Consider the following 13,294-nt stretch of genomic DNA (forward strand, 5'->3'; position numbering starts at 1 on the left):
TTTGACCTTGACCTTTTGCTCTTGAAAAAAGAATAGGCTTCTTCTAATAATTGGATATATGTATACCAAGTTTTATTATCCTAGCCCTATATGTAGTTTTTATCTGACCCACAAGGTGCTGACAGACAGAAACACAAACAAATCTATGATGTTTGATTATACATGTATATATCAAGTTTGATTATTCTAGCCTTATTAGTACTGTTTCGGAGGAAGGGGGCTGTGCCTATAAAATTAATCCTGCCATATAATTTGACCTTGACTTTTAACCTATCACCTTGAAAAATGCTAGGCTTCTTCCTCTGATCATGAAGAATATGTATACCAAATTTGATGGTCCCTAGTCTTATAAGTTCTGTTTTTATCTGATCCACAAGGTGATGAAAAACAGACAGACTCGCTACGCCATAATTTGACCCATCTACGATGGGCATATCAAAATATGTGCAAGATACTTGGCACTTGTCATGCAACCATTCTTTCCAAAAAAACATACAGATATAGACAGATATTTTAATATTAAAAAAACCTTATAGCCTATGGTTTCTGTGAGCCGAAAATGAAACAATATTGAAAATCTTCAATTCTATACATCACCTGTTTTGCTAGTGTTGCTGGGTTCCCTTGTGCTTTCTCATTTTCCACTGTTGTTGATTCTGTATAGGAGAACATTTGTCAAATAATCAAAACTATAAAAAAGTCTCTTTTTTTCGAAGTAAAATTTAAAAAAACTCTGAACACTTTCTAGAAATATTTCGACCATGTTACCGGTCTTCTTCAGTCATGTTTATCTAAACACGGTCAAAATCTTTCTAGAAAGTGTAATCAAAACTACATATATATGTATGCATCTCTTGTACAATCATTGTCCATCTTTCAAAACTTCATAAAGTTAATTAATAATTATGTCCAATGATTGAAAAGACCCATTAATCCCCAGGTTGGATTGTCTGGTGAAGTGTCATCCCTAATTACAAAGTTGTCAAACCTTGTTTTGTGAGCTGTTAAAGATGGTCTTCTGGTGAAATCCATGGGATGATATTTATGTCATGAGTGACTAGTAGCTTATGTAAACATTTAGCACTTAAAAGTATGGAGAGTAAAACTTCAAAGGATTATATATAGCAGGACTAAATTTTACTTTGAGGGATTTCAAAAGATCAAGATTTAAAGAGAACAAGAGATCAAGAACTTTGAGAGATCAACATTCAAAACATTCAAGAGTCAACTGCAGATACAAATAAAACATAGCAACTTGACATGTTCCTGTATTTAAATACATGTAACTTCATTATCTTGCACTACAATAAATCCATTCAGTAAACTCTATTTTTGTATTGAGATGTATTATATTAATATGTTTACGGTGTGACCGTAGAGATGAGCGAAGACCCATAACATCTTACAACACGACTTGAGCCAATTCATTTAACGCGGGAAATATTACGCGGTTGATGTAACCAGTGCATTGTGAGTCATCATTAACAGCGATTGCTTTTCTTTCAAATCAAGCAATTATTTACAACAAAACGCACAAAGGTATGGGAAAGCTAAGCTTGTCTGGAATTTAAAATCATTTGTGGTACTTTCCAAACTATTTATTTGTTTTATCTAAGGGGTTGTCAATGAAGTATACCGCAGTGACGGCGACATTCTCCGGAAGCATTATGGGTAGTCTCCATCATTTTTCAGCTGATGAAGAACAAATCACATGATTCTATTGCATAATCATTGGAGCTTCGCTCACTATAAAATATACTTGAAAACACAATAAAAACATAAATGCCAAACAAAGTTTTCTTACCTTCAATAATAAGCTCTGCTGTAGGTTGCAGTATGATGTCTACAGACTTGGCTTGACCTTTGTCCTTTTGCTGCTGTAACTGTTGCTTTGCACTGACAGGTCTGGCATTCTGCTGGTGTTGGCCCTTCTTACCTTTCTTCTTTTTATCCTCCTTTTTAGCACCTGCTGACTGTGAATTATCATATCCAATAAGCAAAGTAATTCTAATGTTTACAAATGGATGTATTAAATGCAACTCTAAGCTCAGTTACAAAACCAATTTTCCAATTATTACATATGATAATGTACCGTATATACTCGCCTATAAGTCAGATTTTGGGGGTTAAATTTTGGTCCAAAACTCTATGTCCGACTTATAGGAGTGTCCCAAGAAGATTAGTATTTTTCTGGATGGCGTAATGTATAGCCTAGTATTTTTTAAACAGCAAAAACATGGACGAAATAAACAAAATAGTAATTGTTTAATTTGTTGAGAATAAAAAGTGAAATATTGATGTCATATCCCAAAACATTATTGGAACACAGATAAATACATAAGAGTTTTGATATGAAATTCATTTGTTAGGAAAAAATATCAAATATTGGCACATTTCTCAAAATATTATTTGAAACACAGGTAAAAACATTAGAGCATTAATTTGAAATTGTCAACCGATTCTTGAAAAAAGTTGGACCAACTTATAAATGAGTCAATGGCAGTTCCCTCCAAAATAAAAAACCTATAGGCGAACCAACTTATAGGCGAGTATATACGGTAAAACAATTTTTATAACATTCAAGCTTTAGTTTGAGTGACATGAATTTCCATAGTCATTGAAAAGAAATTCTTACTGCTAAAATTTCCATCCTGAGTTGTCTTTCTTCATCATCTTGATCTCCATATTTATCTTTGATCTTCTTCAATTTACTCTGCATGCAGAAACATGAAAATGAAACAATTAAAGATTGGATATTTTAACATACACATACATGTGCAATAGACCAACAATGCATTCAAAAGTGGTTTAGTATTAGGGCATACAATAGATTTCTTATAAAACGTGAGCAATTAATTTCGTGAAATTGCCAATTAACATGAAATTGCAATCATGAAAAATTTTCAATGCTACAATGTATATTCTGAAGGACTTAATTCTTTGTACATGTATGTGTGTTGATAAAAAATTAAATGCTAAAGTTTTGATTTTGCAAGAGAGGCCTCAATCGAATTAATGTAAATATCAATTATTCATATATGCACATACATGCAATAGGGAATCTATAAATTGCAAAATTTGTGCGCTATATCAGAAGCTTTGCAATAGATTATGTACATTTACAAAACACACTGTATATGTACTACAGAGTAGCATTGTGGACAGATCTGATATGCATACCTTTTGTTTATGGTAATTTACTGACATGTTGATCCTTAAACCTATATGTACAACAGATGTGCAATTTAACATAAGTCTTACCCTTTGTCCTCTTTTGAATTGTATCTGAGCCTGCTTTTCAACAGAATCCAGTTCATTAGAGTCTGATTTTGGATTGTGATCTTGCTTTGACTTCTGTGTTGACTGGTTCTCTTTCACATCTTCTCCTAGTACCCTGTCCTTATCTTGACGAAGCCAAGATACGTTATCTTCCTCATCCTCTTGGTTCTCTTTCTGTTGGTTCTGGACTCTTTTGGCTTTCTTCATTTCCCTTCAAAGAAATCAACTACATCATATATGTACTCCAAGAAGCCATATTCTATAAATGAAACTGGTGCTCATTAAATTTGAAAGAAGACTTTAAAAGGCAATTTTACCTCCTTTGTTTTGCTGATATTTTTGCTCCTCTACCTCCTGTCTAAAATACAGAATTTTAAAAGTTGTCTCATCTTAATCAATGAATGAACACCAAAATGCAAACATGTACAGTTTCAAATCGTTTATATGATGTCAGTGTTATTACACATTGTAAGCCATATCGCAGACCATGCCATTGAATTTAAAAAATAAATTGATATCTAAATCAACTAAGTCCTGTAAGCTATAAATTCCCCATTTTATAGTATCATTACCTGTAGTACAGGTGTCATTTCCTTCTTCTCCGGATCCTCCACACTGCCACTCGTATTACTCCTCTCTCGCTGGAGCTCAAATCTAAACAGGTACATGTATGTCATTGATTTAAAGGGGGAAAAATGTACATGTTGAGTATATATAAGCCTTCACATGCAACCTAAATATCATGGTGCAAGAGTTGTCTAAAACATGTGATATATTATTAAGTGTTTTCTGATGGAAACTTTCCTAATTCTTGGTTACATCTATCAGTCTAAGCACTGTGCCTATCTTACCAAGGGGAAAATTTGACGGTATCGATAGGATTTGTGGCAACAGCCCATATTAAAGTACAAAGGTTTCATTTTATGACTTTAGTAGCAATTCCTGCATGAAATCCCTAATAAGGATGAGAAAATTGCAAAAACCTGTTCTATAATTTTGAAAGTGCATATTGAATTGTTTTGCTAATTTCAAGATGTTTGAGTCAGTGGTGATTGTTTAGAACAAAAGAGAATCCGTGCATAATTAGGAGATGCTAAACAACATCAATGAATGATGCCACAGAACGTCTGACAGTTAAAAATTTCATAATAAGGAAATTCATAGATAAATAACAGGAAACCAGATTTAATGGACTTTGTGTTTTATACAGCATTACTGTGCAATGGGTTGCAAACAATCTTTATAAAATTGTTTTAATCTGATGATAATCTGATGATACTCTTACAATTTAGTATATAGGATCAGTCAGATTGAAAATACATGTGAACCACTCCTTTTTTCTGTCCAAATGAGATCCTGTGCGAATATGGTGTGACTTATTGGAGTTTTTTTGCATGCAATATAATCTACTTTTTATCTTGATTTAAACATCCTCATTCAGAGTGTTTTGATTACAGATATGTTCTAAAGTTGTTTTCCTCCAAAGAAATGTAATTGAAATTCTCAGAACTGATTTTGAAAAACATTTTTGGCATAAATAAGATACCTATATTCAGTCTGTTCAGATAAAAACCCAATTTTGTGTACCGAAACATGAACGTTCAGTCACATTTATTTAATTAAAGAAAAATACGCAATTTTATCATAGTAAATCTGTACATGAACCTACACTTCATAAATTCACTTGTTCAGGAATTCTTTAGACAACCCTTCTATCTACATTTCACATAATTGACATGAATAAATATTATGAATGCCTTTTGTCAGTTGTCAATGTGAAATTATTCCTGCAGTTGAGACTTACTTATCTCCCTTGACATGTTGTAATGATATTGATGTGTCTGGAAACAAGTTCTTCTCCTTATCGTCTTCCTCCTTCACTTCCTTTTTATCACTATCTTCACCTGATATTTTTCCATTTTTGTCTACACATTGACAATCACCATTTCCATCTGTTTTACTTTCACTATCAGTCTGAGGCCTTTCGCTGTCTTCAGTACTTTCACTTCTGTTGTAATTTTCCTCTGTCTCACTATCACTATCACTGTCTGTGTCTTGATTCACACTGTTTGTGTCGGCAGTCAGATCACTCTCTGTTGCTATGGAGTCTGCTACTGATATGGCATCATCCTCCACTTTGTGGACTTTCCGTTCTCCTCTATGTCTCTCTATGCTGTCATCCTCCAACTACAATCAAAAACAGGAACAATATGAAATTACTCTCTTCTATGTCTCTCTATGCTGTCATCCTCCAACTACAATCAAAAACAGGAACAATATGAAATTATTCTCCTCTATGTCTCTCTATGCTGTCATCCTTCAACTACAATCAAAAACAGGAACAATATGAAATTACTCTCTTCTATGTCTCTCTATGCTGTCATCCTCCAACTACAATCAAAAACAGGAACAATATGAAATTATTCTCCTCTATGTCTCTCTATGCTGTCATCCTTCAACTACAATCAAAAACAGGAACAATATGAAATTATTCTCCTCTATGTCTCTCTATGCTGTCATCCTCCAACTACAATCAAAAACAGGAACAATATGAAATTACTTTCTTCTATGTCTCTCTATGCTGTCATCCTTCAACTACAATCAAAAACAGGAACAATATGAAATTACTCTCTTCTATGTCTCTCTATGCTGTCATCCTCCAACTACAATCAAAAACAGGAACAATATGAAATTATTCTCCTCTATGTCTCTCTATGCTGTCATCCTCCAACTACAATCAAAAACAGGAACAATATGAAATTATTCTCTATACTTCTTAACACTTTCATCTTCCAGCTACAATCAAAAAGTATAAAAATTATTTTCCTCCATGCCTCTCTATTCTATCATCCTCCACCTAAAACTGTATGATGTCCATTTTTGAGAACTATGTCCACACTTTTATAATATGAGAGTCTATCTATGAAATAATGAATAATACAGAAATGTACATTCTGTAACTTCTTGCATGCATTCAATACAATGTAAATCCCTGCAGAGTATACAAGGGGATTAGCACGAGAAGCATGTGTGCATTGTATTAGATACAAAATAGTACCTTACCTTGAACAGTAATCCAAATCCATAAACAAGGTGGGAAGGTGGTAGGTAATTCTTTTTACCTATTGAACACATGCAGACATATAAGTTATGTGAACCTCAATTTGATTTTAATAGCATCCTCAGATCTGCTGACATTGTTGCCAACTATACAACAATATTGAAGGAATTTGATTTCAGTCAGGTTGTGGGAATTTTACAGGTTGGTAAAGTGGGCCTCTCCATGAGAATTTTGTGATATTTGTGATATTTTCTATCATAATGGATTACCATCATTTGTGTCATATCTAACACAGACGTATATGCAACAATGTTATTGAATTTCAATGTAAATCTGGTGAAACTTTAGTCAGACACTTTTAAATGTGGAGCAAATCTTCACAAGAAATTATTTGTAAAATATTAATTGTATGATTAAAACTAAGTATAGGTATTTGCCTCACATACCAAGTTTTTTAAATATCTATTGATATCATATCATCATTTTCACTATAACATTGGAGGCCTGTGCCTCAATGGACACCAATTTTCTTCTAGCATTATTCTGTTCAATTTTATGTAAATACTGTATGACTATAATACCTGTAAATGTAATGTTTAATGATACAACGTAAAGTACCCATGTAAAAATGTAATACTATGGTACAATGTAAGAGTCAGGTTTCTACAGTCAGCATTGGAAATATGCAAGCGATATGCAGTTGTGGTGTATTTAAACTGTTCTGGGAGCTAATGTAGTATAAAGATGTGAATATATATCAGGAGGTGGGAGATATACTCTTAAAACCATGAGCATCCTTACAAACCCAGAAAATTTAACAAGTATGTTTTTTGTATGTTGCAGTAAGTGTAACATCCAAAAGTTACCTACCCCTGATTATAAAGCTTCCTGTTGTGAGGTATTCACCAGATGGCGCTGTCTTGGACACTTGATCATGATAAACCCACCAAGCACTTGTCACAACTTTAGCATCCCATGCCACACTATTACAAATAGCCATTGTGCCTGCTTCATTCAATGACTTGGGAGGAACTGGTTCTCCTAACAAACAGATACAGTATGTATGAGGCAAAAATCACATCATACAACATGAAAAATACTAGATCTACAGTACATGTGTTAGGTACTCATAAAGTATTTAATACGCAAAAACTCTTCAGTATTTATTTTACCTGATGGATTTTTCATGACACAGCTACTAGCACCATGGAGATCAGCATGAATATACAAGTCCCCTAGTAAAGAAATATATACAATTCTAACATCTTCAGATTAAAGCATGGTTAGCATAATTATTTTCTGTATTCATCTTTCATTGTATCATGTAATATGCATCTATCAATCATAGTTTCTTTCTTTGTAAGTTAATATGCTATCCTTTGAGCCCTTGATTGACAATAAATTCATTTTATCTTGCACATACAGTACATGCATCATACATTGAAATCGAAAGTATTATGCTTAAATGATCATATTTTCTAAGTTTTCCTCTTTTTCTCAGTAGTATACACGTCCTGACATATTTCTGACAGACCTGGACGGAGGTATCTTTTGACTATCATTTCGTTTTGCTGTTGGTCCCGTCCACCGATGACCAGATAGTTCTCCGATGTAATAAACCAAAGGAACTTCTCAAACCTGCAATTCACACCAGTGAAATAGATACACTGCATAATATGTATAATATCGTTCACAAAGACTGTTTCACTTTCCTCAGTCACTATAATACATGCAAGTTTTCTTCATTTGTATGTACATGTAGCTTTCTATAATTGTACAGTCTTTACCAGTAAGTTTTCCGAGCTTTATTGATAGTTGCTGCTGTGGCTACTTCTTTGAGTGTTTCTTTAGTTTTCTTCTCAGCTGATTTTAGAGCCTATCACATTAAAATTAGTCAATTTTAAATTACAGTATAAAAAACCAAAATACATTGTGTGCAAGATATTTTAGAACTAAATAAAATTTAAAAATTCAAGTTTAAGAAAAGCTATCTCTTAATAAAAAGAATCTTACAATGAATGTTGAAGTTAAACACAAACCAGCATAGAATATAAAAATGACTAACAGTAATGGCTTTGCTATATTTAATAGAGTTTTACTGTTAATTGACCTTAGCTGAAGCATCTATAGTCTTCTGTTCTTTCTTTGCTGCAGTTTTCTTCTTGTCAAAATATCTGTTGAAAATGAGATAATTAAAATTTTAAAAAGTACATGTATGGCTGCATATTTTGCACTTTTTACAAATCTAGTCAAATTCCAAAACTGACTCAAACTTTCAGAACTCAACCTTTCATTTATTATGATTCAAAGGACAGATAATCCCATCAAAATCTACCATGCATACCTATTATTTTTATATGTGTAGAGATTTTACATGGGTTTGTTTCTCAACATTACATGCATAGTGTATAAATAATTGTACCAACATTTTGCATGCTGCTCATTTCTGTGCAGTGATTAGAAGAACTCGTAAATGACCGTCAGTTTTCAATTTACTTTTGTCATATATGCTCAAATAAACAAAACCATTTATTTTTTATATGGATTTTATATTTAAATGCATTTGACCCCAAAATAAACTAATTATCATTGATAACCTCTATCATGTACACCATTTCCATCAAGTGGCAGTTGAGATCTGCATATTTTTTTCTCAATATTGCAAGAAATATAGCAAAGTGATGAACTACTCAATATGATCTTATGGTCACTTAATCACTTTGGTGAACAGTGTTTAATTACACTATTTAATTACATATATAAGCATAGTAATCATTTTCCTTTCTAATACACTACAATTGTTCTGATGGTTTTCTAATACCATTAAATTATGATTAGCTATCAAATACTACATACATGTAATTATAATTATAGCTATGAAGAAAGTGCTTTTGTATGGAAGATTGTATGCATGTGTGTGAATTTGTGTGTGATATGATGTGTGTATATGTTATTGTAAATGTCTGAAAATAAAGCATTAAAATAAACCATTGTTCTGATGGAGACTTTGTTCTAACAGAAACATACTTCCTTGAATTGCCATAGGCACTCATTGAAATGTCGATGTCCACCTTAGTCGGCCTCAATATGTCCTCCTCATCCTCATCCTCCTCATCACTGTATCTGAATGGGTCCCTGCAATATCAAATCACATACAGTACTGGTACATCTGTTTGTGCTCCATAATATACAGTCTGTACATTATGTAATGCATAACTGAAATTAGATGTTTTTCTATACAGAAAAAAAAACCCACTAATCCCTATTACTGGTAAACAATCATTGAGTTTGTTTAAATATTTTAAAATTACCTGGCATTTCACCAGTGATCTAAGGTGACAAATTATTTTTATAACAGCTTCATTTCTCACATGGCAGTGTATTTAAACACTTGTCAACCTAATATGGACATTTGTTTGAAAACATGGGTGGATGGCAGTATGTGAGTAGGAAATTTTAGAGAGCAGAAAAGTTCCTGACAAAAAGTGGTGGAAAAGTGAAAATGGCGATGAACTAAGACATCAGAGTGACAATAATTTAAGAATTATCTGTATAGCCCTTTATACTCTGTAATTCATATCCAAAAATAAACCACCAATGTTGTACCTGGTCACCTCTAAAACGATAACAAACCAAATGAACTGGAATACAAACTTAAGCCATATAATTGGTAAAAATTAAAAACTAGAAGATTTGGTACATGCATTTTAAAAATCTTTGATTTTCTGAAACATAAACAAAAGATAGCAGTCAAAGCACCTAAGTAAGAGAGCGATCGTGTTGGATTCCAGCTTGAGTCCTACTATGCAGGAGGCCACTGGATCTCCCTGTAGTTGAGCCTCTTTGACCAAGTTCTGTATTTCTGTCCAGTCAATCTGATTGGCCAGAGCACTCCTCACAATCAGCAGGGCCTGATCCACCTAGAGATTATGTGTGATTAGTATATCAGTCATCTTGTATTGTATGTACATGTATTCTAAATAATGATGCACAAGCTTCGTACACAGTCAACAGCCATCACGTTTAATCAGCATTAACGATAACAGTCCAAACAAAATGATTCAAATTCAGATTACACATTACAGTACCTGTTCTATGCAAATCTTACTAATATAGTTCTTTTAAAAGTCTCTAACTAAGAGAAATGATCTTACCAATGGCAGGTTTAATTCAATCAAGCGGCCCTTATTGATATCAACTTCTTGGTCTTTCTGTAGTCCATCTATTCTCTTCTCATGATCTTTCTTGATGTTGTCCAGCTTTTTGAGAGCTGACTTTTCCTTAAATAATAATATTTTCTTTGTAACATACTTTCTCTTTTAGAATATATGTATATATTGTCCCCATTGCATGTACATGATCATCCATTCATAAATATTTACCAAAATTGTTTCTAAAGAAGATGGATTTACAGTATTTTATATAGACAATTGTATGGCATTGATCTTCATATTTTGTTCTATTAAATGATTGATAAAGTGAGTTGAAAAAACCAGGGCAATATATTTCATGATAATTATTCTTACAAGCAGGTATAACATTCCTAGAATATAATATTACCTGTTGTAGAGCTTTCATGTCTAATTTCTGACTCTCCAGTTGGGAAAAGAACTCATCTACAGATTTGTTGTAGTTTTCAAACATACAATGAGGCTTGTTTTCAAACTGTTTGAACAACATGGGATGGAACTCTTCATATCTGCCAGTCAATTAAAATCAGACTTACAATTACACTGAGGTTCCAGTTAATCAAAATCAGAGTTTAAATAACATTCCAGTAAATAAAAATCAGAGTTAACCTTCCAGTTAATAAAAATCTGAGTTAACAATACAATGAAGTTCCAGTTAATCAAAATCTGAGTTAACATTACACTGAATTTCCAGTTAATCAAAATCACAGTTAACCTTCCAGTTAATTAAAATCTGAGTTAGCAATACACTGAAGTTCTAGTTTACCAGTATAACAAATTTGTGACAGCGATGGAATTGTAATCCTATTTTACAATGTGTTCCCGCTACAAACACCTACGTTAACAGTTCTGATGGAATTGTAATCCTATTTTACGATGTGTTCCCGCTACAAACACCTACGTTAACTGTTCTGATAGAATTGTAATCCTATTTTACGATTCCCGCTACAAACACCTACGTTAACAGTTCTGATGATTCTCCATCCTTGAATGTTACTCGCTTCTCTTTCTTCTGGATAATCACTCCCTGTATGGATGAGTAATAATCAACTACATGTATTTCTAACTTTGTTCCATAAAAAACATAATTTTCCCTTAAAACTATCTTGTATTATTGAATGACACAGTAAAAATGATGCTGGTCCTTTTCATAAAATATCTTGTAGCTATATTGAAAAAAAAAATTCCCAACACCTAACAATCAACTAAGCATCACAATTTCTGACATATACATGTATGTAATTACCAGTGTATTTAAAGACAAAATTTTGCAGTTTGAGACAGCCATATATAATTACTCTTTCTCACATTATCACCAGTTTGAGATCGACTTTACCCATGTTAGACAACCATATGAGATTTTTCTGTCTCACACTGGTGTGACGTCATTTGATTGTGATTGTCATATATTTTCTAGGATTTACGTTACACAGTGAATCAAAATATTTTGCATTGTTTTCTTTAAATTCTAATGTGATATAGCTTGCTGGTGGACAACCTTGGGGTTTTTAGTTTACGCTTATAATGTGAACCATTTTTGGGTATGCTCTTTCTGTCTGTCTAATTTGTTTTGGCATTGAGGTTCAAATGAGGATTTTAACAAGAGGTACTAAGAGCAATGCTCACTAAGAATACCCCCCGCTTACCCCAATCTCCCAAAGAGTGTTGTTAATAGGTATAAATTACCTCTTTCCTGAGAGTAAAAATATGGTATGCCTTTGTAGAAGAAAATGGAAGATATAGTCCGAACACAAATCCATGGCTTAAACCTATAATTTTGACCTTGAGATCAAAGGTCAAGGTCATGAATGTACATGACACATAGTCTCATAGTGATACACCCATGTCTTATGGTATGACTATGTCAAAACCCTATAATCAATTTTGACCTTGAGGTCAAAGTTCAAGGTCATATAGAGGTCGTGAAGGTACCTGACACATCGTCTCATGATGATACACTCATGTGGTAAATATGGTATGCCTATGTCAAAGAACAAAGAAGTCATGGCCCTGACACAAATCCATTGTAAAAACCTTTAATTTTGACCTTGAGGTCAAGGTCATATGGAGGTCATGAAGGTACATGACACATCGTCTAATGGTGATACACTCATGTGTCAAATATGGTATGCCTATGTCAAAGAACAAAGAAGTTATGGCCCGGACACAAATCCATTGTAAAAAAACACTTTAATTTTGACCTTGAGGTCAAGGGTCAAGGTCATATAGAGGTCATGAAGGTACTGGACACATCGTCTCATGGTGATCCACCTGTGTGCCAAATATGGTATGCCTAAGTCAAAGAACAAAGAAGTTATGGCCCGGACACGAATCTGCATAGACAGACAGACAGTGATTCCTATATACCCCCTGAACTTCATTCGGGGGGTATAATAATTTTGAATATTTTTTTTGAAAGCTCCTGAATTTATGCATTAAACTGTAGGCAAAATGTGAGAAAAATAATCCTTCATTATTTACTTGCACTAAACTGTGGGAAAATGTGCAAAAAATAATACTTTGTTATTTACTCATGTGGCATCAAGAAATTCCACCTCTGGAACAAGATTTGCTTTCGAGGACTCGACAAAGCCTCGTCCTAGACTGCAAATTTTGTTCCTTCAATGGAATTTCCCAATCCCATACTTGTACTAATGAAGAATTATATTAGTCTTTGGAGGTATGGTCAGTTGATGAATTAAAAATCAATTACATTGTACAACATTTGACATTCCTATTTCCCCCTCTTTTTTTATGTTTAAAC

The 13,294-nt window shown here is 33.3% G+C and overlaps 1 protein-coding gene across 1 annotated transcript in view; it reads right to left on the bottom strand.

Annotated features, from left to right (window-relative positions):
• LOC125649315 (ribosome quality control complex subunit NEMF-like) overlaps positions 1 to 13,294 on the bottom strand; it is a 29,809-nt gene that overhangs the window by 9,930 nt on the left and 6,585 nt on the right. Inside the window, exons 9-26 of the mRNA XM_048876758.2 lie at positions 11,490 to 11,557; positions 10,901 to 11,039; positions 10,495 to 10,620; positions 10,100 to 10,260; positions 9,368 to 9,475; positions 8,451 to 8,514; positions 8,128 to 8,216; positions 7,875 to 7,978; positions 7,513 to 7,575; positions 7,211 to 7,381; positions 6,343 to 6,401; positions 5,084 to 5,466; positions 3,852 to 3,933; positions 3,597 to 3,637; positions 3,262 to 3,490; positions 2,636 to 2,713; positions 1,805 to 1,973; positions 598 to 656 (exon numbers count right to left, since the gene is read on the bottom strand). Of these exons, the coding sequence (XP_048732715.1) occupies positions 598 to 656; positions 1,805 to 1,973; positions 2,636 to 2,713; positions 3,262 to 3,490; positions 3,597 to 3,637; positions 3,852 to 3,933; positions 5,084 to 5,466; positions 6,343 to 6,401; positions 7,211 to 7,381; positions 7,513 to 7,575; positions 7,875 to 7,978; positions 8,128 to 8,216; positions 8,451 to 8,514; positions 9,368 to 9,475; positions 10,100 to 10,260; positions 10,495 to 10,620; positions 10,901 to 11,039; positions 11,490 to 11,557 (2,193 nt within the window). The remainder of the gene's footprint in view (positions 1 to 597; positions 657 to 1,804; positions 1,974 to 2,635; positions 2,714 to 3,261; positions 3,491 to 3,596; positions 3,638 to 3,851; positions 3,934 to 5,083; positions 5,467 to 6,342; positions 6,402 to 7,210; positions 7,382 to 7,512; positions 7,576 to 7,874; positions 7,979 to 8,127; positions 8,217 to 8,450; positions 8,515 to 9,367; positions 9,476 to 10,099; positions 10,261 to 10,494; positions 10,621 to 10,900; positions 11,040 to 11,489; positions 11,558 to 13,294) is intronic.

The sequence above is a fragment of the Ostrea edulis genome, chromosome 5 (assembly GCF_947568905.1).
Source record: "Ostrea edulis chromosome 5, xbOstEdul1.1, whole genome shotgun sequence".
Taxonomy (NCBI): Eukaryota; Metazoa; Mollusca; class Bivalvia; order Ostreida; family Ostreidae; genus Ostrea; species Ostrea edulis.